Raw genomic sequence first — 27,279 nt, forward strand, 5'->3', positions numbered from 1 at the left:
AGTGAACCCCAATTTAAGCTTGGATGAAGACGGAACGTTTTGTGGCTCTAAATTACTCTTAATGTTACCTTTGCGAGAGGAACCTTTGGGAGGCGCGCGTCCAAAGTATGGTGTGAGAGCCGCTTCGATATCCGGCCTCTCCTCAAACAGTGGTGCGAGAATGCGAGGAAAGACGGGTCCGTCTTCTTTCTCATCTTTCTCATCGTCTGGTACTGCAAGACTTTTCATCTCCGCAATCATCTCCGGCAAACCTTTGTGCAGTTGTGCGTAAAGGCGCTTAATGCGTTTGACGTGGATGTAATAGGCATTCGACTGCAGGACAATGTCGTGATGTGGTAGAAAATTTGGCAGCTCGTGGATGTCAAGCTCGAGAGCAGGATAATGGGCGTCCAGGATCTGGGTTGGTACCGTAGAAACGTCTTCTCCGAACTTCCGGGAACGAGGCTTGTGCTTCCTTTTATGACGTGCAGGAGCTGGGGGCGGGCGTTCACGGTCATGCCCCCTTTGCATAAGACTGAGAGAGGGTGATGGCGACCGGTCATTTTGAGCGAATGCAGCGGTCAGGGCGTGGCTAACTGACGGGTGCTCTACACCCTGCTGAGGCACGCTGCTGGACGCGTTCGATGCCTTGTAATCGGCTTTGGCGATGCCTTTGGGAAGGGGTGGCACAGATACACAGTCGAGGACGACGCGTCTGCGAGGCTTACGGGAAGATGGAGGGGGTGTAAATAGAGAGTCGCCTATTTCGGGTGAGGACGATCTTGAAGAACGGGCACCATCTGGAGACGAATCGCGCACGGAAAAAGGTTCAGTCTAGAAATTAACAGTCAAGAAACAGTCTTTTTAAGGGACGGGAATGGCGTAATGTTGTATACATTTACTTACAAGCATATCATCAACAGCCATCTCCTCGTCTTCATTGTTAGGATCGCTAACACTCTTGATACCATCATGTCCGGGATCGTCTTCGTCGTCAGTCAACTCAATCACGTCGTTATGAGTTAAGAGAGGGGGTATAGACATGTCGAATAAGCCGGACTCCGCGGCATAGAATGAACTTGGCACGCTCCGGGTGCTATGCTGTGAGGAAGAATGATATGATTCTGGTTGTGTCAAAAGTTCATCCTGTAGGGAAAAATACGTAAGTATGATGGATCTATCAGAGGAAGAAGACGCGCTCACGGCAGCCGAGGCGTCGCGAGTATGCTGGAATGGAAATAGCGTGTCGAGATTAGATGGCGGAAAGAGTTTAGGCATGTGGGAGACTGAAAGTCTTTCGAATTCAATCGATGATGAATGCTGAGTGGAGTTGCAAACTACAATGATTCAGGTGGTAACAGGAGAAACGCGAACATACCTTTATTGAAGTACGCGTAGAACCATAGTTTTCGTCAAATAAACCGTCTGCTGAAGATGGCGCATCGATTATATAGCAGTCCGAATCTTCTTCAGAATCATTAGCGTCTTGTGACGGTGTACTAGAAGAATATGATGCAGGGGTAGGAATCAAGCTGCTCATCGTAGAGTTAAAGAATGATGTCGAAGGTGCGTCTTTGGGTAACTGAGGATGATAAGAACTGGATGGTAGAGGACCATCCCAGTTAACGAGCTCTGAGTACTCGACGCCTTTCATCGTCGTGGACCATAGCGAGCAGCCCGACAAAGTCACTCTTCCCAAAAAGGCCGCATCGGCAATTCCCGTGCTTACGGCGTCAACTTAAAGTTAAAATTCAAACTTTATAATCAATCCAGCAGTCAGCGCGCGCTAGCAGCGGCTAGTTCAGTGCTATATTTATGATTTTCTTGGTATGATGCTTGCATTGTGACTAGTCTATGAGACACTAGGCGCCTTTCTACACACGCTCCACCTCCACAAAACGGCGATGGACTGAGTACATATAAGTACTGGCCATCATGTCTGGCGGAATATCCTTCGATCGCAGAGGGCCATTCCATCCAAGACATGACGCGCTAGTTTCATCGGTATCCTCCTACACCTACGCGTGTGCAATGACGCACGCCACTGACATGTGACTGGCATCAACTGATCCCGTTCCTCCCAGCTTATCCCTGAAGTACACCGACCATGACGAGCACCGACCTCGACCTCCGCGACATCGATGCCTGCTTATTCGACGTATTCGGTACTGTCCTTGACTGGCACAGCACAGTCACTCGCCAAGTCGCCCACCTCAGCAAAGGACTGCTTCTCGAAGGTAAATAGCAGATCCCACATTCCCGTAAAATGATCTCACGCTGCTTACATCTATCAGGCTCACAGGACGCAGTCGATTTTGCAGAAGAATGGAGAGCCGGATATTATGCTCATGTGTAAGTCTATCGTTTTTCGATCTTGACCCTCATATCATGACGTGCACGTTTATCCAGCCAAAGAGTATCACAGGGCGGGGAGGGTACTGGCAATACAGATATCATGCACCGACAAGTAACTTGTTCTCCATGCACATGTCCCGTGTCTGACCATATCGCAGATACTGGATGATATGCTCACCACCCCGCGCTGGTCTCATCTTGTAGACGTCTGGGGCGAATCCGATCGTGAAGAACTGACCATGATCTGGCACAACTTGGATGGTACGAACCTTCAGGAAAGTCCAGAGACAAACCTAACCGATCACTCCTTAATTTTAATAGCGTATCAGAACACCATCCCCGGCCTGACAGAACTCAAACGCCACGTCAACATCCTCACTCTATCTAACGGAAACTTCAGATTACTTCTCAATCTGGTAATTGAGTCACCACATCAGACCTTTCCTCTAATCAGCGCTACAGGCAAAGAACCAAGGTGTTCCCTGGGATGGTATCTTTTCGTCCGAACTGTTCGGATCTTACAAACCGTGCGTCTCGATCGCTTTTACATCTGTATGTTATCCCCTCGCTGACGCCCGCGCAGGAACAAAAAGGTCTACCAATCTGCAGCATACCACCTTTCTTTACCTCCTCACAAGATAGCAATGGTCGCTGCGCACAGGTCCGACCTCCTCGCTGCCGCCAGCGTAGGCTTCAAGACGATATACGTACCACGCCCTGCTGAAGATTCGCGTGAGGTGAGGGAGAGCATGCGTAGCAAGAAGGACGGCGGTGAGGTGGATCTTGTCGTTAAAGATTTTGAGGAGCTGGCGAGGTTGATACGTGAAGCTCGATAAAGTTGAAGCTTGTGGTTGGTACATACTTTGTAAGTCCTTGAGGTATTGCGGAATCATAACTTGCCCATCTGTATCTAAATGTTACAGAGCGAGCGAAGTGAGGTAACTGAATCGAAAATGATTTTCAGGGCAGCGATGCGAACGAACAGATCATATTATATTGCGCAAATGCAATTCGCAGTCGTCAGGAGGAACTCTATGCGTAAGCTCTCCTCGAGAGTCCTCAGAGATTCTAGACCAAATCCAAACAGCTACAATATTTTCTGACGTCCTGACAAAGGCGTTCCTCCCAAGTAAGCCACTTTTTCGGAATTATCACTGACTCCTGAATACAAAGGAACGATCGTCTTTCTTTCTTCGATTGATCTAGCTAGGGAAATCATCCCAACTCAACCGATTGGAGGACTTATATGCTGGAACCACTAGCTTGCTTCAATGCATGTTCACACTAAATCAATGCATCTCCGAATGCTCATGACACATTCGGCGATGCATCGATTGCGCTGGATGGCTAGTGTGCTTCATGTTATGTCACCATTTGGTCCTGGAAGACCCACTTTACAAGCACGTTTTCCTTCACAATATCTTCCCTGCCTGTAAAACTCACCTACCTTTCACGCCACTGTAGCTACGGCACACTGATAGACTTTGCGAAATGTGCATAAGATGCTCACATCTCCTCGACTGTATGCACTGCAGCCTGTCTAGACAGCGTTGTGGTCGCGTTGAGATATTGGAACCATGTTCGTTGTTCCTTGATAATCATGTAACACGGCCGGCTTTACCTTGAAACTAAGTAACTCGAACCGTGCTCGCATCTTTGATTAGTGATTCCAGCACAAGGCAGTAAGTTCGTAATCATGATCGCGACGTACGTAAGTAAAAGGAAACTACAAATGTGGAATAAACTTGGTCCAGGCTACTGTATCGTATACCCCAGGAGGTAGCAATTGGAAGCTCATCAATATAAGCACAATTAGTATAACGCGTACAACAATATATATGAAAAAGCTGGCGAATGCAACATAAATTGCGAGTGCCGAGGTAACTATGAATATCCCGTCAACTTTGTTCAAATTGATCAACAAAGTCGTATAGCCAGACAGCAGAAGAATAGATACCGGTGCTGATACTATCGCAAGGGAAGCCGCACGCCATAGTATTTGCTCTGCATGCCCCCAAAACAAAACATTCCAGCCCAGACAATGTATCCCGCCAAACACTGCCCCACTGAGACATCCAACGAGAAGTATAATGATTGGACGGCAGGAGACACTGTCCTGATCATAGCCACCTACAGACGGAACCCGACGTGAATGGACAGCACGGGAGGAATTTGGTGTGGCCAAACCCGTAAGACTGAGAAAGGGATAAACGCAAGTGGACAAAAAATCAGACCAACTTTCAATGGGGAATTCTACATCTACTTGACTAGAATGCGGGCGAGTAAGAACAATTTCAGACAAGAATATTGACGACATACTCGTAGGCTAAATAGCTTGGCGGAGAGCAAGCTGCTTTCCAATAAACAGCATGAGGACGTCCTACATCCTTAGGCTTCTTCCACCAGAAGCCATAGGCAATGCCAGCCAGGGCAGCTAAAGCAAGGGTGTCGAGTTCAAGCAGTGTGATCGGAAGGTTCTGAACGTAACGGGCAACAAGCTGGAGGACAAACCACGCCAGCTGAAGAATGGCGATGCCTTTGGATAATGCGTCACCCTTGCTTCGATCTTCTATGTCTGCCTCCACGATAACGGGCATTTCCACGGAGCCCTCACCAACAAAGAACTCAAGCTCATTGGGTGTAAGAGTGGCTCGCGGCTTGCCATTGACGTAGAGCATGAATCCACCCATCCACGCGAAAAAGCCATGCGTCACTGTCCATCCTGCGAGACATTCGTTGAACGAAATTAGTTACCACACCGGAGGGCCAGGCGGGTAACCGACCTCTAAAATCGCGATTTGCAACATGCGGAGCGCTCGGATGTAGGCTGTTTGTTCTATTCGATGTTGAAATTTCACTGAGCAACGCAGTTATGCTCTCTCCCGTATCTCCACAGTCGCTGCGGGCCTGGTGAAGTTGCGCACCAAAGGCATCATTGAAGGCCTTTGCAGCGTCGCGAGCACTCAGAAACTGACAAGTGGCCCAGGTAATCATGAGTTCTGGCGCGATCAGCGCAATCATCATGATGCCTAGGCGACGAGAGAAAACAGCGAATTTCCCCTCGTCCATACCCGGGATGTTCGGGTGAACTGCAGTCCATGTGCATGCGAATAGAGTTGCGGCGCAACTCCAGATGATGTCCCACAATGTTCTGGTGTTGTTGCTGGATGGAGAGTCAGTGACGTCGAATGTGGTGGTACTGGTGTCATTAAAGCTCGGTAGTGAGGAGTAAACAAAAGGGATGTATAACAGTGGTAGGATAGCCAAGGGTAAGAGGGTCATGATGAGGTTGAGGGAATACGTCTATTCAACCTGCTCCTCTCTTGAAGGGTGCGGTCGCATGTACGCCTCGAGACTACCATACGTTCATAGACACCACGGGTACAGGGCATTAATCGAGGATGGTACACGTCTATCCCACGCAGAAAGGTTGTGCAATGTTAAATGAATGCTAGCCTAGGGTCCGACTCCATAGACGTCTCGGAGAGCTGGGTGATGTGCTTCTTCGTTACCTGTGTCACTAGTGTCATCCTGCCGGACCCTACTGTCGCAGCGGAGTTTGAAACTCAGATACATCGTTAACGCTGACAGTGGAAGCGTGAAAGTTTCGTACTATCTTTCGATCGCAGATCTGGGCCATTCCATCCAAGACATGCCAAATGCATGACGTGTGACGTGCTAGTTTCATCGGGATGATCCTTCTACACCTACGCCTGTGCAGTGACGCACCAACTGATCCCGTTCTTCCCAGCTTAAACGCTTATCCTTGAAGCACACCAACGACCATGACGAGCACCGAATACCTCGACCTCCGCGAGCTCGACGCCTGCTTATTTGACGTATTCGGTAAGCTTGACTAGTGACTGGCACAGCACAGTCACTCGCCAAGTCGCCCACTATCAGACTCACGGTCGGACGCAGTCGACTTTGCAGAAGAATGGAGAGCCGGGTATTGTGCTCATGTGTAAGTCTATCTCTCTACGATCTTTACGTCCGAACTGTTCAGATCTTACAAACCGTGCGTCTCGATCGCTTTTATATTTGTGTGTTATCCCTCCGCCTGACGTCTGCGCAGGAACAAAAAAATCTACCAATCCGCAGCATACTTTCTTTACCTCCTCACAATAGAGCAATGGTTGCTGCGCACAGGTTCCATCTCATCGCTGCCTCTAGCGTAGGCTTCAAGACGATGTACGTACCACGCCCTACTGAAGATTCGCGTGAGGTAAGGGAGAGCATGCGTAGCAAGAAGGACGGCGGTGAGGTGGGTCTTGTCGTTAAAGATTTTGAGGAGCTGGCGAGGTTGATATGTGAAGCTCGACAAAGTTGAAGCTCGCGGTTGGTACATACTTTGTAAGTCCTTGAGGCATTGCAGAATTTTCACTTGCCCATTTGTATCCCAGCGTTACGGAGCGAGCGAAGTGGGTTAACTCAATTTTCAGGGCAGCAATACGAACGAACAGATCATATTATATTCCGCAAATGCAATTCGTAGTCATCGGGAGGAACTCTGTGCGTGAGCTCTCTTCGAGAGTCCTCGACGATCAATGCATGTTCGCGCTAGATCGATGTCTCCGAATAATCTTGACTCATTCGGCGATGTATTGACTGCGCTCCATGGCCAGTGTGCTTTATTCTATGCGAGGGATCGCCATTTGGTCTTGGAAGAGCCACTTTCCAAGCACATTTTCCTCTGCAATATCTTCGCCGCCTGTAAAGCTCACCTCTCTTTCACGCCACTGCAGCTGTGACGCGTTGATGTACTTGGCGGAATTCACATATGGTACTCGTATCTCCTTCATTGCATGCAGCTTATCTAGATGGCGTTGTGGTCGCATTAATATACAACTATCTTCGTTGTTCCTTCACAAAAATGCAGCACGGTCGGCTTTACCTTGAAACTAACCCAAGTCGTACTCGCATCTCTGATTAGTGATTCCAGTAAAAGGCAGCAAGTTCATAACCATAACTGCGACGTAAGTAAAAGGAAACTACAAATGTGGAATAAAATTGGTCCAGGCTACTGTATCGTATATGCCAGGAGGTAGCGATCGAAAGCTCGTCAATATAAGTACAATTAGTGTAACGCGTGCAACAATATATATGAAAGAGCTGGCGACTAAAGCTAAAATTGTGATAGCCCCGTTAATATCATTTGAACCGTTCAGCGAAATAGCGTAGCTACAAAACAGAAGAATAGATACAGGTACGGATACTATCGCAAGGGAAGCCGTACGCCATAGTATTTGCTCTGCGTGCTCCTGAAACAAAACATTCCAGCCCAGACAATGTATCGCTCCAAACACTGCCCCACTAAAACATCCAATGAGAAGTATCATGTTTTGATGGTAGTAGACATCAACCTTATCATAGCCACCTAGAGACGGAACCCGACGTGAATGGACAGCACGGGGAGAATTGAATGGGCCACTGCCCAGAAGATCGAGAACGGGATAAATGTAACTGAACAAAAGATACGTCCAGCCTTCAGCGGAGAATATTGCATCTACTTTGCTAGAACGCAGGCGAATTAGAACGACTTCAAACAAGAATATTGATGACATACCCATAGGCTAATTCGCTTGGCGGAGAGGCAGTTGCTTTCCAATAAACAGCGTGAGTACGTCTCACATCCTTAGGCTTCTTCCACCAAAACCCATAGGAAATGCTGGTCAGGGCAGCTACAGCAAAGGTATCGAGTTCAAGCAGGGTCATCGGAAGGTTCTGAACGTAACGGGCGACAAGCTGGAGGACGAACCACGCCAGCTGAAGAATAGCGATGCCTTTGGATAATGCATCACCTTTACTTCGATCTTCCATGTCTGCCTCCATGATGACGGGCATTTCCACTGATCCCTCACGAACAAAGCTTAAAAGTTCGTCGGGTTTAAGAGTGGCTCGCGGCTTGCCATTGAAGTAGAGCATGAATCCACCCATCCATGCGAAAAAGCCATGTGTTACAGTCCATCCTGTGAGACATCCGTTGAATGAAAGTTAGTCACCACACAGATAGGCCGAGCAGGTAATTGACCTCTAAAATCGCAACCTGCAACCTGCGGAGCACTCGGATGTGAACTGTTCCTTCTATCTGATGATGGAAATTCACTAAGCAACGTCGCTGTGCTGTCTCCTATATCTGGATGGTCGCTGCGGGCCTGGTTGTGTTGCGCACCAAAGGTATCATTGAAGGCCTTTGCAGCACCACGAGCACTTATAAACTGTATTGTGGCCCAGGTAATCATGACTTCTGGGGCGATCAGCGCAATCATCATGATGCCTAGGCGACGAGATAAAACAGTGAATTTCCCTTCGGCCATACCCGGGACGTTTGGGTGAATTGCAGTCCATGTGCATGAAAATAGAGTCGCAGCGCAACTCCAGATGATGTCCCACAAGGTTCTGGTGTTACTGCAGGATGAAGAGTCGCTGATATCGAGTGTAGTGACACAGGTGCCATTGAGGCTTGGCAGTGAGGAGAAAACAAATGGGATGTGCAACAGTAATAGAATAGCCAAGGGTAAGAAGGTCATGATGAAGTTGAGGGCATACCTCTGCTCAATCTGCTCCTAGCTTAAGGGTGCGGTCGCGCGTATGCCTCGAGGCCACCATAGCCACCACTGTAGTACAGGGAATTCATGATGGTACACGTTTATCCCACGCGGAAAGGCTGCGCAACGTTGAATGAATGCTAGGCTAGGGTCCTCCATGGCCGGCGATGGGGCATTCATCTCAGAAAACTGAACAAATACAAGAAACACGATCGCGATGTGAATGAGAATCAAAGGCCATCGGCAATTCCCGGCGATAAAACGATTCAGTGTTTCCTTAGTACTCCATCATTGATTTAGTGGAGGTTCAATCTTAGCTTATGATGGCGATCTATTCTGCACTGTGACTAGTCCTACCACCATAATCCAGGTGCCTTTCAATAATGAAATAATGATGGACCGATCGCGCATATGGGTACACCATCATAATTTCATGTTGCATCCAAGACTTGATGTGCTAATTTGATGGGTAGCCTCCTTGTTCTCTTACTCATTTGCAACGGTGATGTAAACAGACACTCGCACGAGTCGCACCAGCGGATACCGTTCTACGAACTCCCAGCTCTTCCGAGTCTTTGCCGTCCCTTGAAGCACACCAACGACTATGACAAGCACAGAATACCTCGACCTCCGCGAAACAGACGGTTACACGTTAGACGCGTTCTGTGCCATCCTCAACTAGCACAGCACAGTCACCCACCAAGTCGCCCGTCTTAACGAGGGGTAGCTAAGTGGCAGATCCTACATCCCCGTAAAAACGCTCTCACTGACCGCATCCATCAGGCCCACAAGACGCAGTCATTTTGCGGAATGGAGAGCCGGATATTATGCTCATGTTCAAATTTTATTGCTTTTCAATCCTGGTTATTAGACCATACCATTCACGTTTATGCAGCAAAAGAGTAGCACAGGACAGGGAAGGTCCTTTTAACGCAGGCATCGGGCGTCGACAGGTAACTTACACTCATCTTGCAGATCCTGGACGATATGCTCACCACCCCACGCCTGTCTCATCTTATAGACATCTGGGGCGATTCCGAGAGTGAAGAACTGACTGGTTTGGCACAACTTCAAGTTGGATGGTACGAAACTTAAGAACGTTCAGAGGCAAACCTGACTACTCACCTCTACTCACCCCTTGATTTTAAGAGCGTACCAGGACACTATCCCCGGCCTAATAGAACTCAGACGCCACGTCAACATTCTCGCTCGAAAACTTTGGGTTACTCCTCGATCTAGTAATCGAGTCTCTGCTTACTGGCAGTACGCATTAGGCCTTTCCCTAACAAATTGTACGAGGAAAAGAACCAAGGCATTCCTTGGACTGGTATTTTTTCGTCCGAAATGTTCGGATCCTGCTGGTTGCACATCTCCTTCACCCCTACGCCTGTCTCGCTGTCGCTAGCATTGGTTTCGAGACCATATATGCGCCTCGCCCTGTTGAAGATTCCCGTGAAGTAAGGGGGAGTATGCGTAGCAAGGACCGCAGTGAGGTGGACTTTGTCCTCGGAAATTTTCAAGAGCTGGCGAAGCTGATAGGTGAAGTTCGACCAGGTCGAAGCTCACGACTCGCATCATCCTGGTAGGTCCTTGACATATAATTACTCTCCAATTGTATCACATCACTCTATTCTTCATGGACCAAATGCAAACAGCCGCAATATTTATAATGTCATGCGTTGGCAGTGATCTCTTGGCACGTTCGTTCGGGGTGAGTTGGTTTCAAGGGATGATCGATCGATCCCAGACTCCTGAATTCGAATACGAAGGAACGACCATCTTTCTTCGATTGGTTGAGCTACGAGAGACTGTCCCGATTCGATGAACCGGACGACTTTCACGTGCGCAGGCACGATCTAGATAACGATAACTACTGGCTCAATCGCTTCCCTACATGTTCACGCTGGATCAATATGTCGCGCGTTGCCGGATGAGCATCAAGTTCCATCAACATAGGTCATGGGAGACCAGCATTCCAATTGCATTTTCCGCTGCAATATCTTCGCCGCCTGTAAAGCTCACCTCCCTTTCACACCACTGTAGCTGCGGCGCGCTAATAGACTTCGCGAAATGTGTATAAGATACTCACATCTCCTCCTCGATTGTATGCACTGCAATTTGTCTAGACGGTGTTATGGTCGCGCTCAGATATTGGAACCCTGTTGGTTGTTCCTTCACAAATCATGCAGCATAGCCTTCAAGCTAGCCCGAACCATGCTCGCATCTCAGAATAGTGATTCCAGCAACTTAAACCTCACCTCATGGCCATGCTACTGCAGCTGTGGCGCGAGACTTTGTAAAATGTACATATGATGCCTACAACCCCTCCTCGATTGGATGCGGCTTATCTATACGGTAACGATGTGGTCGCATTCATATATTGGAACCGCGTTCGTCATTCGTTCTTTCACAATATGCAGCATGACTTTGCCTTGAGACTTACCCGAGCTGTGCTCGCATCTGTGATTAGTGATTCCAGTCTAAGCAAGAAGCAGCGAACTCATAATCATGATCGCGACGTAAGTACAAGCAAACTATAGATGTGGAATAAACTTGGTCCAAGCTATTGTATCATACGCGCCAGGAGGGAGTGATTGTAAGCTCAGTATCGTTATTACAATAAGCGTAACGCGTATAATAATATATATGAGCCAGCCGGCAATCATAGCAACGTGCCAACTGCTCTTCCGGACGAATGCATCACGGTTCAGCCATGCGGCATAGGTAAATGGCAGAACAAATACTACTGTAGATACCATAGTAAGGAAAGCCGCACGCCATAGTGTCTGTTGCGTGCCCAGAGACAAAACATTCCAGCCAAGACAATGTATCCCTCCAAACAATATCACACTGAAACATCCAATGAAAGGTATAATCATACGACGACGATTGTCATAGCCACCTAGAGACGGAACCCGACGTTCTTGGACAGCACGAGGAGAAATGAACGCGCCAAGACCCAGAAGACTCCCCCAGGGATAAACGACAAAGAAAACATAATCACGCCAGACTTTACATGATAAATGTGCAGTAGCATTGCTAGAATGCAGGCAAGTAAGAACAATTTAAAACAAGAATATTGACGACATACTCGTAAGCTAATTTGCTTGGTGGATAGGTTGCTTTCCAATGAACAGCATAAGGACGTCTCACATCCTTAGGCTTCTTCCACCACAAGTTATAGGTGATACAGGTCAGAGTAGCCACAGCCAGAGTGTCGATTTCAAGCAGTGTTATCGGAAGGTTCTGGACGTAACGGGTGACAAAATGGAGGACGAACCACGCCAGCTGAAGGATGGCGATGCCTTTGGATAATATGTCGCCCTTGCTTCGATCTTCTATGTCTGCCTCCGCGATGATGGGAATTTCCACGGAGCCCTCATGAACAAAGCGCTCAAGCTCCTCGGGTGTAAGAGTGGCTCGCGGTTTATCCTCGAAGTAGAGCATGAATCCACCCATCCACGCGAAAAACCCATGTGTCACTGTCCACTCTGAGACATTTTTTGAATGATGTTAGTTACCACACCGAAGAGCCAAGCAGGTAACCGACCTCTAAAATTGTGGCTTGCAACATGAGGAGCTCTCTTCCCATCTGATGTTGGAATTTCGTCGAGCAACGTAGCTGTACTCTCTCCTGTATCTGAATGGTCGCTGCGGGCCTGGTGAATTTGCGCACCAAAGGCATCATCGAAGTCCTTTGCAGTGTCACGAGCACTTAGAAATTGCACAGTGGCCCAGATGATCATGAGTTCCGGGGCGATCAGCGCCGTCATCATGATGCCCAAGCGACGAGAGAAAATAGTGAATTTCCCCTCGTCCATACCCGGGACGTTTGGGTGAATTGCAGTCCATGTGCATGCGAATAGAGTCGCAGCGCAACTCCAGATGATGTCCCACAAGGTTCTGGTGTGAATGCAGGATGAAGAGTTGCTGACATCGAGTGTAGTGACACTGGTGCCATTGAGGCTCAGTAATGAGGAGCAAACAAACGGGATGTGTAACAGTAACAGGATAGCCAAGGGTAAGAGGGTCATGATGAAGTTGAGGGCATACTGCTCAATCTGCTCCTCTCTTTAAGGGTGCGGTCGCACGTAGTATGTGAGGATTGAGCTCCACTGAGTGCTCGTGCCTCGAAGCTAGCATACACCACCGGTGCGGGGAATCTACGATGGTACACGTTGAATGCTATTCTAGGCACGGCGATGTGTGGAAAGCGAGAGTATCGATCAGCTCAACCAGTGTGATAGGCTTTCAATCAAAATGGTGTTCGTTTCCCTGACAGACCGTTGGCAAATCATCTTGAGCGCTCGTGTCAGTTGATGCTTAGCACAACCCCGAGGTCGACCCTTGAAGCTCACGCATCCGTAGCCCTATGTTCGGTATGACAGACCAATAAGTCTAAGTCGCTGTTGAAAAATCAAATGGCATGTTCGAACCGGGTTATCGGAGGCCATGTGCGCAGACGGATGAACTTCACTGCAACATTTGACGTAGTAGAATTATGTAACACAAAATTATTTGGGGACTCTAGGCACGAATGCCAGATCCGAATCGGCGTTTGAACTTCAGCCCATCTTCGATGACGTGTAACCCTTTGCCCAGCTGCTGACCCCTTCTTCCTTCAATTTCCCCTTCTCCTGTAGCTACACATGCTGCCTATATACTCTAGTCTGTCCGTAGTTTGTCCGCACCCAAATCACGCAGGTGCGGCTTGCACCTCTTCCACGCCTGATCAAGTTCCTCTTCCCCCCGGTTCTAGAGCGAGAGGAAAGAGCCGTTGGCGCTTCTTTCTGCTCGTCCGCCTCACCTGCTCAACAACGAATATGTTGTCGAGCATGTCTTTTCCCACCCACCACTAGTACTCTCTCTTGCACTGAGTCACAGATCATGGTACGCCTTGCATAGTAGCCTATCTACCCTCGTGTGGACCCGACCTGTGTATCTCTTCAACCAATTGATAATATGCGAGGCTGGCCACCCCCTGACAACTCACCCCTCTCTCTCTTTGTGCAGATCCACGATCGGGCCGGAATGCGCTTCGTTCCTTTATCCACATACTTGGAATATTTGTTCTTCAGGTTTGCAAATTTATTCGTTCCAATAATCTCTTCTCCACGAGCGTCCGAGTGACGCCTAAAGATAAGCTTAAGCAAATATGTTGAGTAGGTCTAATTCATCGTGAATGCCGTGAGGGTTTGAGGTTGTTGGAAGGCACTGGTAAGTAAGGTCCGAAGTGCGCAGCATGATGGGCCAAACAGGAGAAAATCTGCCTATGGGAGACTCGGTGTAACAGGTTGAACGTATTAATCTCCGTCCAAGCCTTGCTTTGCTACCCGCAAGCAAATCAAATGGTGAATCATGGATTTCCTGCCACTTAGCCTTCAACTTGTGCACGTGGCTAAACACTTTTATCTTCTCCTACTGCTCACCTAATGCAGCACGTACGTGAAATATCGCGACGAACAGCAATGTGCAGTAGCTGGCCCAGTCTCATAGTCTCGGAGGTATTTGGGTGTCGTTTCATTGCGGGAAACGATATAATTGATGTGATCTTCTCGTCAGTTCGAAAAACATGGTGATTATGATGGAGTTACAGTGCGCAAATATATATATCCAGTGACGTTACACAAGAAGTCCTTCCCCTCACCAATTTTGCCTATGCAGGAAATTGTCAATCAAAGTAGGGACCATTCCTCAAGCTCCAAGCCTCAATGAAGCAAGGTGGCGAGATTAATCTGTCCTATGCGTCTAATATGGCATGTAACACACCTCCTTGAGCTACTTATAAGCCATACCGTCAGGAAAGCTTAGTAGCGTATCAGGACACCATCCCCGGCCTGACAGAACTCAAACGCCATGTCAACATCCTCGCTCTATCTAACGGAAACTTCAGATTACTTCTCGATCTGGTAATCGAGTCACCACATCAGGCCTTTCCTTTAATCAGCGCTACAGGCAAAGATCCAAGGTGTTCCTTGGGTTGGCATCTTTTCGTTTGAATTGTTCGGATCCTACAAATCGTGCGTCTCGATTGCTTTTACATTTGTGTGTTATCCCCTCGCCTGACATCCGCGTAGTAACAAAAAGGTCCATCAATCCACAGCATACCACCTCTATTTACCTTCTCACAAGATAGCAATGGTCACTGCGCACAGCTTCGACCTCCCAGCGTAGGCTTCAAGGCGATATACGTACCATGCCCTGCTGAAGATTCGCGTGAGGTAAAGGTGAGTATGCATAGCAAGAGGAACGGCGGTGAGGTGGATGTTGTCGTTAAAGATCTCCAGGAGCTGGCAAGATTGATACGTGAAGGTCGACAAAGTTGAAACCCGCGGTTGGTACATACTTTGTGAGTCCTTGACATATTGTGCAATTTTTACTTGCCCATTTTTATACCAGGGTTACGGCGCGAGCGAAGTGAGGTCACTGAATCGACGATGTTTCTCGGGGCAGCGATGCGAACGACAGATCATATTATATTGCGCAAATGCAATTCGTAGCCGTCGGGAGGAACTCTAAGCCTAAGCTCTTTTCGAGAGTGTTCAGAGGTCCTGGACCAAATCAAAACAGTTACAATACCTGACAAAGGCGTTCCTCCAAAGTTAGTCACTTTTTTGCAATCATCACTGACTCCTAAATTGAAATACAAAGGAACGATTATCTTTCCTTCTTCGATTGATCTAGCTAGGGAAACCATGCAACTCAACAAATTGGAGGGCTTATATGCGGGAACGACATAGACAGCTTCTAACCACTAGCTTGCTTCAATGCATGTTCACGCTAAATCAACGCGTCTCCGAATGCTCATGCTGGCTCATTCGGCGATGCATCGATTGCGTTCCATGGCCAGTGTGCTTCATTTATGTCAGGTATCACCATTTGGTCTTGGAAGACCCACTTTCTAAGAACACCTCTGCGATAGTATCTTCGCGGCCTGTAAAGCTCGCCTCCCTTGCACGCCACTGTAGCTGCAGCGTGCTGATAGACTTTACAAAATGTGCATAAGATGCTCGCATATCCTCGATTATATGTTGTCTAGCTGGCGTTGCGGTCGCATTCATATATTGGAGCCGCATTCGTCGTTCTTTCACAATCATGCAGCACGACCAGCTTTACCTTGAAACTAACCCAAACTGTGCTTGCATCTTTGATCACAAGAGGCAGCAAGTTCATGATTATGATCACGAATCATGATGTAAGTAAAAAGGAAACTACAAATGTGGAATAAACTTAGTCCAAGCTACTGTGTCATATACGCCAGGAGGAAGTGATTGTAAGTTTACCAATATAGCTGCCAATAGTAGACCACGTGCACTGCCATATATGGCAGGGATGGCGTATGTAGCACCAAGTACGATAACCGTGTTTGAACCATTCAGCCAAATGTAGGCCAGCAGCAGAGCAGTAAATGCCGGCACAGCTACTATCGCAAGGGAAGCCGCACGCAACAATCCTTGTGCATGAGGCACATCATTCCATCCTAGACACTGTATCCCTCCAAACACTGTCCCACCGAAACATCCCACGAGAAGTACATTGATTCGATGACGGCGGACACTGCCCTCGTCGTAGCCACCTCCAGATGGAACCCGACGTGAACGGACAGCATAGGGGGAAATGGAAGGCCATATGCCCATAAAATTCAAAGGCATAGCAGAAATAGCGACCAAAGGGTCAGTCCAATCTTCGGCGTATCTGTCATCTACAGTGCTAGAATACAGGCTAAATTAGAACGATTTCAAGTGAGAATATCGCGACATACTCATAGGCTAATTTTTTTGGTAGGGGGGCAGTTGCTTTCCAATAAACAGCATGAGGATGTCCTATATCCTTAGGCTTCTTCCACCAAAAGCCATAGGCGATGCAGGTTAGGGCAGCTATAGCAAGAGTGTCGAGTTCAAGCAGTGACACGGGAAGATTCTGAACGTAACGGGCAACAAGCTGGAGGACGAACCACGCCAGCTGGAGAATGGCGATGCCTTTGGATAATGCATCACCCTTGCTTCGATCTTCTATGTCTGCCTCCACGATGACAGGCATTTCTACAGAGCCATCACGAACAAAGCCTAAAAGTTCGTCGGGTGTAAGAGTGGCTCGCGGCTTGTCTTTGAAGTAGAGCATGAATCCACCCATCCACGCGAAAAAACCATGTGTTACAGTCCTGCTGTGAAACATCAATTGAATGAGGTTAGTCACCACACTGACAGAGCAGACAACCAACCTCTAAAATTACGACGGCCTGCAACATGCGGAGCGCTCAGATGTAGACTGTTGCTTCCATCTGAGGTCGAAAATTCACGAAGCAATGTAGCTGTGCTCTCTCCTATATCTGGGTGGTCATTGTGGTCCTGGTGAAGTTGCGCACCAAAGGCATTATTGAAGGCCTTTGCGGCGTCACGAGCACTTAGAAACTGTAGTGTGGCCCAGGTGATCATGAGTTCTGGAGCAATCAGCATCACCAGCATGATACCTAGGCGACGAGAGAAATAGCAAATTTCCCCTCGACCAGACCCGGGATGTTTGGGGTGAATTGCAGTCCACGCGCATGCGAATAGAGTCGCAGCGCAACTCCAGATGATATCCCACAAGGTTCTGATGTCGTCGCCGGACGGACAGCTACTGCAGTCGAGTGTGGTGACACCGGTACCATTGAGGCTCAGCAGTGAGGAGGAAACAAATGGGATGCATAACAGTAATAGGATGGCCAAGGGTAAGAAGGTCATGACGAAGTTGAGAGCATACGTTTGCTCAATCTGCTCCTCTTTTAAGGGTGTGATCGCACGTATGCTTCGGCTACGATACTAGGTGTCGTCGCACCGATTCGCACGTATGCCTCGGCGGCCTAGTACAGGAAATCCAGGATGGTACACGTCAATCCCGGGCCACATGAATTGAAGGTCCCTGTGCAACATTGAATGAATAATAGTCTAGGGTCCTCCATGGGCATTTATCTCAGAAAGCTGAACAGAAACAAGAAACATGATCGTGATGCGCTTCTTCGTTATGAACGACCTATGACATAATACAAGGGGACCAGTGACCTTCGGCCGTTGCGTTAAATTCTCATGTCATTTTCATTTGACTATATCAATTTTCTTCATTTCCTCCTGAAAATGAGCCGATGGCTTTTGACATGGGACAATGCAGTATACAACGGCCGCGTCATCATCGGGGTGGACATAACCCGACCGAGTCACACTCATTGCCAACTCACAGTGTCACTACGGCCCCTGCTGTGTCGGAGTTTGAAACTCAGACACGTTAGTGGCAACGCGTCTGAAGTTTGAACGTCAACGGGAACATGAGTCCGTAGGATGGCGCGCACTCAAGTTGGTGGGGAGCAGGAAGGTCCCAGAGATCCCACCCGAGAGGCTTACTTACATCCATCCATGAGACCTTGATAGCAGTTTCCGGAGTGCTGCTATAGCTCACATGGTAAGCACTCCTTCAGCAATTTTGATGTAACTCAATTTTTCTTCCAGGTGCCCCTACAGACAGTTCAAGATGTGCTTCACGCAATCATGGCACTCGGCAATCATTACTAAATGAATCTCAAGAAAAGGTACTGGTGGGACCACCATACTCATTCAACAACCCCCCCGGCGTGCTCAAGTATTTGAGATGTTACCCTGGCAAGAATTGGGCCCGCCACTTCGTTTTTCGTCACGCAGATATCATTATCATGCAACCCCGAGGCCTGGATCCAGCAACCCGCACAAAATCTCTACAAGGCAACAATCACGGAGTATTTTGATTGACACCGATCATGAACTTTTCACTCTTAATCTTCCGAGTGGCGAGCAATGGATCTGCCACCATAGCTTTAACGTCGCCAATCACACGTCCGATCACGGCCTGAAGACAGTTTGCGAGTCTGATGGGCCTCGATGGCTGGAGAAGGTCGGAACGCCAAGCTTTGAAGGGTGCACTGTCATAGGTCTAGCATTATCATTTGATTGTGCTCTCCTCGTCAGCCCTGCCCATGACCCACGCCGTCAAGCGCTGGGCCTTCGAGTTCCGCCAGCTCCTCGCCTCGTTTGATGTCCGACATCCTCGCTACATCATCTGCTCACCTGACTCATGCCAATTGGTTTACATGCCGGCCTGCACCACTGGCAATATCTATATAGGCGACACCATCCGATATCCTTAGTAGCATTTTGGCTACAACAAGAAGAGTCCAGTGTATGCATTTTCACGCACGCAGATCTATCCGTTATGCACTAACATCATTTTGCAGACAAGTGCAGCTAAAACTCCTCGCCTCGCTGACTTACTCGACGTACGTGATCCCTAATGTAAACCACTTTGTCAGATATCATTATTGCAGTCCGGTGCAACACCTCTTGCTGTACCGCGTTGTAAGCCAGTGATCTCGCCTGTCACATCTTTCGCTCATCAGCCGCTAATACAATCACCTATAATACACTCGTAGCGACCTACCTTCGCAAACTCCTTCCTTCCTCTTCTTGCATGGACACAGTTCCTCTCTGGAATGCTAACATTCGTAATCCCTTGGACGTACGTTCTTCTTTTGTTTCCTTCATACTTGACTCGAAGATCTCCTTACAGTTACCTGCTACATTGTCCCTACCTCTTAACTGCTCTCCCTCACTGCAGTCCACTACTCACGGAGGACGTTCATACACAGATCTATGCGAGAACGTGAGTGTCAATGTCCACTATCACATTTCCAACTTACATCTTTTTCAGTCTCGACCACCCACCCACCCACCAATCATCTGCTACTACTCCTACAATCTGCAAAGCCCGCCAACCTCACCTATGGACCGTTCGTGCATTGCCACCAATTTCCAATGCTCGTCTTGCCCCGGTCAACTGGTATGCCCGGTTGATTTTTCTCGCTGTAGTCCAGGTCTCACATATCCATTTGCAGCACAATGATGCTGACGATGACGATTCGTCATGAAGATTATGTTCCCCATCCATCCGATTCACAACTATTAGCCGCAGGGCAGCCCATGGGTGAGCATGTAAGTGGCCGGTTGTGACATTGCTTGTAGATCGGCTTCGAGGACATTCCGTGGATATTGCTTGTCTCATACGTGAGATTCACATTCTTGGTACATAACACCAAAAATGCATGCTGCTACAATATCCCTAACATCTTGACCATGTCTGAAATAGAAAAAGGTCTTTGACCTGTGCAATAATATCATGATCTGACGCGATTCTCTTGTACTCTCCGCCCGGCTGCTGCGCTAGCAAAAGTGCGCCAAAAGGCTGTTCAAGGCGAGCAGTCAATCGCAAGGCTCCATCACTCAGTTCTGAATAAACCGACTCCTGTGCTTCAGGGAACACGCCAGGCGAATACTATAATGGAGACCCGGGCACATATCAATAATCTTCTTCGCTCTGCGTGTCGTTGGCAGCAACGTCGGGAAGCTCGAGGACATAACGATTCCACGGACGAACAAACAAGAATGTATCCATAGTGGGCCGTGGTGATGAGACCTGAATCAGCTTGACCTCCGTGGTGATCAGCAGGTCATGAAGTCCGTCGGCCTTGACTTCCTGGGCTTGAGTGCGACATCGTTTGACTGCTGTGAGACGAAATGCGATACAGATGCAGTGTGCAGTTCCTGGGAACGTCGTAAAAGTGTTCAGGCTGTCAAGCAGGACATAAAGTTTCAGAACCAAATCTACAGCCATGACTCGGATGAGGAGATTGACGTAAGTGACCTTGGAACTTTGCGATGTGCCTGAATGCCATATTTGGATATGTGACGTGATTGGCTTTTCGTACGCTGAAGCGATGGCCCTCCATTTTCTTCAACACGACACTGTCTTCCCCACAGACGAAGTGAGACTCTTGTCAAACGAGGCTGCCACCATATGACGTCTATCGGGGAAGACTGTGGCTCCAAAGATACTACCTTTATGACCTTCAACTAGCTATCGTGGTGATCGGAATGGCGGCCTGCTCTGTTTCCGTCATTCTGCTCGATCGAGGTGGATGATGTTGAGCACAAATTACTAGAGAGCTTGTGGGTGTCTTGACCTAAGTTTCAGAGGTGCGTGTACCGGCCCTTTTTGTGCTTCTTCGCAGCCTCAACCTGTTTCATATATCATTAGATGCCAAGACACCAGGCCTCAAACTTATATTTATGTATAACCTGTACCCTATAACCATTCTAGGTCCTGGAATAACCGCAAACCACGTGAGCTGGCGAGACCCTTCTACCTTGCTTTAATAGACGAGTCAAGCACTTAACATCTCAGAGACGCAGTAAGACTAGTTACGAGCTCGGTCTACCTCGGTCGTCCATAACGAAGAAGCGCATCACGCGGTCGTGTTTCTTGTATTTGTTCAGCCTTCTGATATGAATGTCCCATCGCCGTCCATGCCAGTGGAGGACTCTAGGATAGCATTCATTCAACGTTGCGCAGCCTTTCCGCGTGGGATAGACGTGTACCATCCTGGATTCCCTGTCCCAGTTGTGGCTACGGACGTATCCTCGAGGCATACGTGCGACCGCACCCTTAAGTAGAGGAGCAGATTGAGCAGACATGCCCTCAACCTCATCATGACCCTCTTACCCTTGGCTATCCTATTATTGTTACACATCCCGTTTGTTCGCTCCTCACTGCCGAGCCTCAACGGCACTAGTGTCACTACACTCGACGTCAGTGGCTCTTCATCCTGCAGTAACACCAGAGCCTTGTGGAACATCATCTGGAATTGCGCTGCAACTCTATTTGCATGCACATGGACTGCAATTCACCCAAATATCCCGGGTATGGACGAGGGGAAAATGACCGTTTTATTTCGTCGCCTAGGCATCATGACGATGGCGCTGGTCGCCCCAGAACTCATGATTACATGGGCCACTATACAGTTTCTAACTGCTCGTGACGCTGCAAAGGCCTTCAATGATGTCTTTTGTGCGCAACCTCATCGGGCCCGCAGCGACCATCCAGATATAGGAGAGAGTACAGCTACATTACTTAGTGAATTACCAACCTCAGATGGAAGGAACAGCCAACATCCGAGCTCTCCGCATGTTACAGGCCGCAGGTTTAGAGGTTAGTTATCCGCCTGGCATTTTGGTGTGGTGACTAACTTCGTTCAACGAATGTCTCACAGAGTGGACAGTGACACATGGTTTTTTCGTGTGGATGGGTGGATTCATGCTCTACTTCAATGACGAGCCGCGAGCCACTCTTAAACCCAAGGAACTTGAGCGCTTTGTTCTTGAGGGCTCCGTGGAAATGCCTATCATCATGGAGGCAGACATAGAAGACCGAAGTAAGGGTGATGGATTATCCAAAGGCATCGCCATTCTTCAGCTGGCGTGGTTCGTCATCCAGCTTGTCGCCCGTTACGTCCAGAACCTTCCTATAACACTGCTTGAACTCGACACCCTTGCTGTAGCTGCCTTGACCAGCATTGCCTATGGCTTTTGGTGGAAGAAGCCTAAGGATGTAAGACGACCTCATGCTGTTTATTGGAAAGCAACCTATCCGCCAAGCAAATTAGCCTATGAGTATGTCGTCAATATTCTTGTTTTAAATTATTCTAATTCACCTGCATCTTAGCAAAGTCGATGCAGCATTTTTTGAAGGCTGGATTGATATTTTGTTCGCTTACACTTATCACCTTTTCATAAGCGGTTGCCCAGCTAATTCCCCCCATGCTGTCCGTTCACTTCGGGTTCCGTCTGTTGGTGGCTATGATGAGGATAGTGCTCGCCGTCATCGAATCATTACACTTCTCATTGGATGTTTCAGTGGGGCTGTGTTTGGAGGGATACATTGTCTGGGCTGGAATTCTTTGTTTCAGGGGCAAGCAGGGCAGATACTATGGCGTGCTGCCTCCCTTGCGATAGTTGCCACACCAGTATGTATTCTTCTGCTGTTTAGCTATACAATTTGGTTGAACGGTTCGAGCGATGACAGCGAGAATGTCGCATTTTTAGCTTTACTCGCCAGCTTTTCCATATATATTGTTGCACGCGTTACACTAATTGTACTTATATTGATGAGTTTTCAATCGCTACCTCCTGCCATATACGATACAGTAGCCTGGACAAAGTTTATTCCACATTTGTAGTTTCCTTTTACATACGTCAAATCTACAGCCATGACATGTCGGGGCGAGGAGAGTGACATCTGAATGTAATCTTCGGAGAGAGATGGTCGGGTATGTGGTGGAACTATGTATGAAGTAATGTCGGCCGGCGGACAGCTATTGAAGTCGGATGATTGCCCCACCCAATCCAGGGCACTGATGTCGGCCGCTGACCTGCTACAAGAACCTCCCGAGAGCCCTTTGCTTCTTCTCGCCATAAATGACAGGTAGGTTGACGCCGAAAATACCAAACAATGAGTGTGCGATATCTTCCTGCCACGTGGTAACACGCACCGACACCCATTAGAGACTCTCCCGTGCGTCTCTCATCCCCGGACGGAAGGCGACGAGGGCCTGTACATCTATGCCCGTCACATCTCGCCTCTCCTGCATGATTACAAGGGAATCCTTGTGGTTGGGAGAGCGTCACATCAATGACCATGACGAGCACCGAACACCTCAATCTCCGCGAAATCGACGCCTGCTTATTCGACGTATTCGGTACCGTCCTTGACTAGCACATCACAGTCACTTGCCAAGTCGCTCGCCTTAGCAAGGGACTGCTTCTCAAAGGTAATTAGTAGATCCCACATTCCCGTAAAATGATCTCTATCAGGCTCACAGGAAGCGGTCGATTTTGCAGAAGAATGGGGAGCTGGATACTATGCTCATATGTAAGTCTATCGCTTTTCGATCTCGGCCTCCAGATCATTACGTGCACGTTTATATAGCAAAAGAGTATCCCAGGGTGGGGAGGGTACTTTCAACGCAGATATCATGCACCGACGAGTGATTCGTTCTCGGTGCACATGACTCGTGTTTGACCATATCGCAGATATTGGACGATATGCTCACCACCCCGCGCTGGTCTCATCTTGTAGACGTCTGGGGCGAATCCGATCGTGAAGAACTGACCATAATCTGGCACAACTTGGACGGTACGTACCTTCAGGAAAGTATAGAGATAATCCTGACCGATCACCCCTTGATTTCAAAAGCGTATCAGGATACCATCCCCGGCCTGACAGAACTCAAACGCCACGTCAACATCCTCGCTCTATATATGCGAGCATGACCTAGACAACTTCTAACCACTAGCTTGCTTCAATGCATGTTCACGCTAGATCGATGTGTCTTTGAATGCAAGTGGCTCATTCAACGACGCATCGATTGCGCTTCATGTCCAGTGTGCTTCATTTTATGCGAGGGATCTCCTCACCGGCCACCATTTGGTCTCGGAAGACCCACTTTCCAAGCACATTTTTCTCTGCAATATCTTCGCTGCCTGTAATGCTCCCTCCCTTTCATGCCACTGCAGTGACGTGTTGATAGACTTGGGGGAATTTACATATGATACTCGCATCTCTAGCTTATCTAGACGGCATTCTGATACTGGAATCGTGCTCGTTGTTCCTTTACAAAATTGCAGCACAACCGGCTTTACCTTGAAACTAACCCGAACCGTGCTTGCACCTCTGATCAGTGATTCTAGCCAGAGGCAGCAAGTTCACAATCATAATCACGACGGAAGTAAAAGGAAACAATAAATGTGGAATAAAGTTGGTCCAGGCTACTGTATCGTATATGCCAGGAGGTAGCGATCGAAAGCCCATCAATATAAGTACAATTAATGTAATGCGTGCAACAACATATATGCCAATACCAACGCTGGCGGATAAAGCGTACAATGCGACTTTCTCATCGTTCGAACTATCCAGCCGAATGGCGTAGCTAAACAGCAGAAGCATGAATACTGGTGTGGATACTATCGCAAGGGAAGCCGCACGCCATAGTATCTGCTCTACGTGCCCCTGGAAGAAAACATTCCAGCCCAGACAATGTATAGCTCCAAACATCGTTCCACTGAAACATCCAATGAGAACTACAATGGTATTGTGATGACGATGTCCGTCAAGAATTCCATAGCCACCTACAGACGGAACCCGACGTGAATGGACAGCACGGGGGGAATTGATGGAAAAAAATCCCGTAAGACTGAGAAGGGGATAAATGTAAGGTAACAAAAACCAAACCATTTTTCAGTGGAGAACATTGGATCTACAACGCTAGAATGCAGCCAAATTAGAACAATTTTAAGCAAGGATATGGACGACATACTCGTAGGCTAATGTGCTTGGCAGAGAGGTAGTTGCTTTCCAATAAACAGCATAAGGGCGTCCTACGTCCTTAGGCTTCTTCCACCAAAAGCCATAGGCAATGCAGGTCAGAGCAACTACAGCAAGGGTATCGAGTTCAAGTAGTGTCATCGGAAGGTTCTGAATGTAGCGGGCGACAAGCTGGAGGACGAACCACGCTGTGTCAATTAGTGCTTGGCACCACTCCGAGGCCGACCATTCAAACTCGCGCGTCTGTCCAGAAAGGTAGCCTCATGTTTAGTATGACAGACTAAGTCACTGTTACATTAAAAAAGGTCGAATGGCATGAGTATGATAGCACCTGGTTATCGGTCGCGGAGGTCATGCGCGCGAATTCAGCTGTTGGCGGATGTTCGACGCTGTCAGTGTTTGACACACCATTACGTAGTGGCATTAACACAAAATTAATCGGAAAAAGCCGTTAGCGCTTCTTTCTGCTCGTCCATCGGCTGCTCTACAACAAATATGTCGTCGAACTTTCCCCGCCTCCCACTATATACTCCCTCTTTCACCATTACAGCTATTCTCATATCATGGTGCGCCTCGCGTAGTAGTCTACCCACACTCTTGTGGACCTGACTTGTGTATCTCTCCAACCAACTGATAATATGCAAGGCCGGCCGCCCACCCTCGCAACTCACCTCTCTATCTTTGGGCGGATCCAAGATCGGGCCGGAATGTGCTTAGCTTAGACTCCTTCATCCACATACTTAGAATCTTTGTTCTTCAGGTTTGCAATCTATTTGTTCCAAATAATCTCTTCTCCACGAGCATCTGAGCGACACCCAAAGATAAGCTAAAGCGTACGTGTCTGAGGTCTATTAATTCATCGTGAAATTCATGAGAGTTGCGAATCAAATGGTAAGTTATGGATTTAAAGGCTGCCGTTCTTGGAAACCTAATTGCATACTGTGATCAAACGTCACTTTTAGCTCACCTCTGAAATTCTCTAGGGTTCTCCTGCTTTCTACTACCAATGCAGCATGTACGTGAAATATCATGACGAACTGCAATGCGCAGTGGCTGGCCCAGTCTCATAGCCTCGGAGGTACTGGGGTATCGTTTCATTGCGGGAAACGACATAATGGACATTGATTCTCCAAGAACTTGATTGGATACGACTCGGAGTATCCGCTGGACTCGCGGTCATAGTGTTTATGATATCATGATGTGATCTTCTTGTCGGTTTAGAAACACATGATGATGGAGTTACGGTGCGCATATATGTACATATCCAGTGGCGTTACACAAGTCTTCCCCTCACGAATTTTGCCTATGCAGAAAATCGACAGTCGAAGTAGGGACCGTTCTCAAGCCTTAATGGAGCAAGGCAAGAATCTGTCCTAAGCGTCTGACACACCTCCTTTTTTCTTCCTTGAGCTACTCATAAGCTATACCGCGAGGTTGGGCATTTTGGGCGTCTTTTGGTTCTCACTACCCCGGTCGTTATCTTTACGATGACCATTGCTCTGAATTGTGGAGCGATACTCGTCAGTGGCTTGCTGGGCTTCGGGCTCGTGATCAACTGTAATGCAAATTATGATACCTATCTGACGGAACTCCTCACAGCTTGCCGGGTTGCATTCATTGTGTACTGCCAGGTGTGTTTTCGCAAGAGTTGGTGTACCAAGTCACTGGTGCGGAACTTTGTCTTTCAATCCTGCACCTTTTGATCATCTTACCCAAGTAATTGCAATATGGTGTGTTCGAGCGTCCTGTTGGATATAAGACGACTGCCAACAGAATTCAGGCTGTTTGATTTGCGTCATTCCGCACTTGTGGCAGGCGCCCCCTGGGATTCGATCATTGCGACCGATGGTGACCTGTATACGCTTGACACAATCCCCTGGTATGTGTGATGTCATTATTTACAATCAGCCAGAAAATTAATGCACCATCAGGAGTATTGGGTGCGCAATCGCATTTTGGGCGCGTTAGACTGTCATTAATGCAGCCCCGTACAGCCTGTGATCGAGCTTACTGTGCGTTTCACTCGTATGGAACCGCACAATGCTCACCACTAAAATATTCACCAGGCTATGGTTACCATCCAAAGGTTAACTATGTCGCGAGGAAAATATGATTTTGACTCGACTACTTCAGCTTATTTGCATACCGAATCTATAGACGTCCGTACTTGTCTTCTGAT

The 27,279-nt window shown here is 48.1% G+C and overlaps 12 protein-coding genes across 12 annotated transcripts; 5 read left to right on the top strand and 7 right to left on the bottom strand.

Annotated features, from left to right (window-relative positions):
• Nucleotides 1-8: 8 nt before the first annotated feature.
• DFJ58DRAFT_795505 (uncharacterized protein) lies at nucleotides 9-1,669 on the bottom strand (the record flags this gene model as incomplete). The annotated part of the gene is made up of 4 exons (XM_041390532.1): nucleotides 1,358-1,669; nucleotides 1,183-1,299; nucleotides 886-1,125; nucleotides 9-813 (listed from the first exon to the last, which is right to left on the bottom strand). Coding segments are annotated over exons 1-4 (1,399 nt in total), but the record flags the coding sequence as incomplete, so codon positions are not given.
• A 376-nt stretch (nucleotides 1,670-2,045) lies between these two features.
• DFJ58DRAFT_795506 (HAD-like domain-containing protein) lies at nucleotides 2,046-3,272 on the top strand. Its single transcript, XM_041390533.1, has 7 exons — nucleotides 2,046-2,216; nucleotides 2,274-2,331; nucleotides 2,389-2,446; nucleotides 2,493-2,595; nucleotides 2,656-2,750; nucleotides 2,797-2,861; nucleotides 2,918-3,272. The coding sequence occupies exons 1-7, from the start codon at nucleotides 2,087-2,089 to the stop codon at nucleotides 3,168-3,170; spliced, it is 762 nt and encodes a 253-aa protein (XP_041242254.1). The 5' UTR covers nucleotides 2,046-2,086; the 3' UTR covers nucleotides 3,171-3,272.
• Nucleotides 3,273-4,628: 1,356 nt separating this feature from the next.
• On the bottom strand, nucleotides 4,629-5,836 carry DFJ58DRAFT_914932 (uncharacterized protein; the record flags this gene model as incomplete). Its single annotated transcript, XM_041395413.1, has 2 exons — nucleotides 5,118-5,836; nucleotides 4,629-5,056 (listed from the first exon to the last, which is right to left on the bottom strand). The coding sequence occupies exons 1-2, from the start codon at nucleotides 5,614-5,616 to the stop codon at nucleotides 4,629-4,631; spliced, it is 927 nt and encodes a 308-aa protein (XP_041242255.1). The 5' UTR covers nucleotides 5,617-5,836.
• Nucleotides 5,837-5,979: 143 nt separating this feature from the next.
• DFJ58DRAFT_461098 (uncharacterized protein) lies at nucleotides 5,980-6,860 on the top strand. Its single transcript, XM_041380499.1, has 5 exons — nucleotides 5,980-6,002; nucleotides 6,056-6,180; nucleotides 6,256-6,298; nucleotides 6,436-6,672; nucleotides 6,777-6,860. The coding sequence occupies exons 2-4, from the start codon at nucleotides 6,120-6,122 to the stop codon at nucleotides 6,662-6,664; spliced, it is 333 nt and encodes a 110-aa protein (XP_041242256.1). The 5' UTR covers nucleotides 5,980-6,002; nucleotides 6,056-6,119; the 3' UTR covers nucleotides 6,665-6,672; nucleotides 6,777-6,860.
• A 424-nt stretch (nucleotides 6,861-7,284) lies between these two features.
• On the bottom strand, nucleotides 7,285-9,117 carry DFJ58DRAFT_461110 (uncharacterized protein). Its single transcript, XM_041380500.1, has 3 exons — nucleotides 8,366-9,117; nucleotides 7,901-8,303; nucleotides 7,285-7,848 (listed from the first exon to the last, which is right to left on the bottom strand). Exons 1-3 carry the CDS (start codon nucleotides 8,862-8,864, stop codon nucleotides 7,326-7,328), a joined length of 1,425 nt encoding a protein of 474 aa, XP_041242257.1. The 5' UTR covers nucleotides 8,865-9,117; the 3' UTR covers nucleotides 7,285-7,325.
• Nucleotides 9,118-11,921: 2,804 nt separating this feature from the next.
• Nucleotides 11,922-12,916, bottom strand: DFJ58DRAFT_662682 (uncharacterized protein; the record flags this gene model as incomplete). Its single annotated transcript, XM_041382312.1, has 2 exons — nucleotides 11,922-12,373; nucleotides 12,559-12,916. The coding sequence occupies 2 exons, from the start codon at nucleotides 12,914-12,916 to the stop codon at nucleotides 11,922-11,924; spliced, it is 810 nt and encodes a 269-aa protein (XP_041242258.1).
• A 3,094-nt stretch (nucleotides 12,917-16,010) lies between these two features.
• On the bottom strand, nucleotides 16,011-17,854 carry DFJ58DRAFT_795537 (uncharacterized protein). The gene is made up of 4 exons (XM_041390534.1): nucleotides 17,104-17,854; nucleotides 17,065-17,067; nucleotides 16,645-17,044; nucleotides 16,011-16,592 (listed from the first exon to the last, which is right to left on the bottom strand). Exons 1-4 carry the CDS (start codon nucleotides 17,603-17,605, stop codon nucleotides 16,094-16,096), a joined length of 1,404 nt encoding a protein of 467 aa, XP_041242259.1. The 5' UTR covers nucleotides 17,606-17,854; the 3' UTR covers nucleotides 16,011-16,093.
• Nucleotides 17,855-20,078: 2,224 nt separating this feature from the next.
• On the bottom strand, nucleotides 20,079-20,555 carry DFJ58DRAFT_746727 (uncharacterized protein; the record flags this gene model as incomplete). The annotated part of the gene is made up of 1 exon (XM_041387484.1): nucleotides 20,079-20,555. One exon carries the CDS (start codon nucleotides 20,553-20,555, stop codon nucleotides 20,241-20,243), a length of 315 nt encoding a protein of 104 aa, XP_041242260.1. The 3' UTR covers nucleotides 20,079-20,240.
• An 875-nt stretch (nucleotides 20,556-21,430) lies between these two features.
• On the top strand, nucleotides 21,431-22,442 carry DFJ58DRAFT_662705 (uncharacterized protein; the record flags this gene model as incomplete). Its single annotated transcript, XM_041382315.1, has 2 exons — nucleotides 21,431-21,781; nucleotides 21,993-22,442. The coding sequence occupies 2 exons, from the start codon at nucleotides 21,431-21,433 to the stop codon at nucleotides 22,440-22,442; spliced, it is 801 nt and encodes a 266-aa protein (XP_041242261.1).
• Nucleotides 22,443-22,629: 187 nt separating this feature from the next.
• Nucleotides 22,630-22,956, top strand: DFJ58DRAFT_662697 (uncharacterized protein; the record flags this gene model as incomplete). The annotated part of the gene is made up of 1 exon (XM_041382313.1): nucleotides 22,630-22,956. A coding segment is annotated over one exon (327 nt), but the record flags the coding sequence as incomplete, so codon positions are not given.
• A 627-nt stretch (nucleotides 22,957-23,583) lies between these two features.
• Nucleotides 23,584-24,049, top strand: DFJ58DRAFT_662647 (uncharacterized protein; the record flags this gene model as incomplete). The annotated part of the gene is made up of 3 exons (XM_041382309.1): nucleotides 23,584-23,648; nucleotides 23,706-23,763; nucleotides 23,810-24,049. Coding segments are annotated over 3 exons (363 nt in total), but the record flags the coding sequence as incomplete, so codon positions are not given.
• Nucleotides 24,050-24,686: 637 nt separating this feature from the next.
• Nucleotides 24,687-25,496, bottom strand: DFJ58DRAFT_461194 (uncharacterized protein). Its single transcript, XM_041380501.1, has 3 exons — nucleotides 25,396-25,496; nucleotides 25,093-25,343; nucleotides 24,687-25,040 (listed from the first exon to the last, which is right to left on the bottom strand). Exons 1-3 carry the CDS (start codon nucleotides 25,453-25,455, stop codon nucleotides 24,905-24,907), a joined length of 447 nt encoding a protein of 148 aa, XP_041242264.1. The 5' UTR covers nucleotides 25,456-25,496; the 3' UTR covers nucleotides 24,687-24,904.
• Nucleotides 25,497-27,279: the final 1,783 nt, after the last annotated feature.

The sequence above is a fragment of the Suillus subalutaceus genome (genome assembly GCF_016647625.1).
Source record: "Suillus subalutaceus strain FC151 chromosome Unknown DFJ58scaffold_77, whole genome shotgun sequence".
Classification (NCBI taxonomy): domain Eukaryota; kingdom Fungi; phylum Basidiomycota; class Agaricomycetes; order Boletales; family Suillaceae; genus Suillus; species Suillus subalutaceus.

Excerpts from the sequence above, each read along its gene's own strand:
- DFJ58DRAFT_795506 (XM_041390533.1), top strand. The coding sequence starts at position 2,087 with ATGACGAGCACCGACCTCGACCTCCGCGACATCGATGCCTGCTTATTC. Across the intron at positions 2,751-2,796 it reads TCAGATTACTTCTCAATCTG|GCAAAGAACCAAGGTGTTCC; the intron begins GTAATTGAGTCA and ends TCAGCGCTACAG. Across the intron at positions 2,862-2,917 it reads CTGTTCGGATCTTACAAACC|GAACAAAAAGGTCTACCAAT; the intron begins GTGCGTCTCGAT and ends ACGCCCGCGCAG.
- DFJ58DRAFT_461110 (XM_041380500.1), bottom strand. The coding sequence starts at position 8,864 with ATGACCTTCTTACCCTTGGCTATTCTATTACTGTTGCACATCCCATTT. Across the intron at positions 8,304-8,365 it reads TGCAGGTTGCGATTTTAGAG|GATGGACTGTAACACATGGC; the intron begins GTCAATTACCTG and ends GATGTCTCACAG. Across the intron at positions 7,849-7,900 it reads CCAAGCGAATTAGCCTATGG|CAAAGTAGATGCAATATTCT; the intron begins GTATGTCATCAA and ends CCTGCGTTCTAG.
- DFJ58DRAFT_461194 (XM_041380501.1), bottom strand. The coding sequence starts at position 25,455 with ATGACCTCCGCGACCGATAACCAGGTGCTATCATACTCATGCCATTCG. Across the intron at positions 25,344-25,395 it reads GCCATTCGACCTTTTTTAAT|ACGCGCGAGTTTGAATGGTC; the intron begins GTAACAGTGACT and ends CTTTCTGGACAG. Across the intron at positions 25,041-25,092 it reads CCAAGCACATTAGCCTACGA|CGTTGTAGATCCAATGTTCT; the intron begins GTATGTCGTCCA and ends GCTGCATTCTAG.
- DFJ58DRAFT_795537 (XM_041390534.1), bottom strand. The coding sequence starts at position 17,605 with ATGACCTTCTTACCCTTGGCCATCCTATTACTGTTATGCATCCCATTT. Across the intron at positions 16,593-16,644 it reads CCAAAAAAATTAGCCTATGA|CACTGTAGATGACAGATACG; the intron begins GTATGTCGCGAT and ends CCTGTATTCTAG.
- DFJ58DRAFT_461098 (XM_041380499.1), top strand. The coding sequence starts at position 6,120 with ATGACGAGCACCGAATACCTCGACCTCCGCGAGCTCGACGCCTGCTTA. Across the intron at positions 6,181-6,255 it reads CTGCTTATTTGACGTATTCG|TCGACTTTGCAGAAGAATGG; the intron begins GTAAGCTTGACT and ends GGTCGGACGCAG. Across the intron at positions 6,299-6,435 it reads GCCGGGTATTGTGCTCATGT|CATACTTTCTTTACCTCCTC; the intron begins GTAAGTCTATCT and ends ACCAATCCGCAG.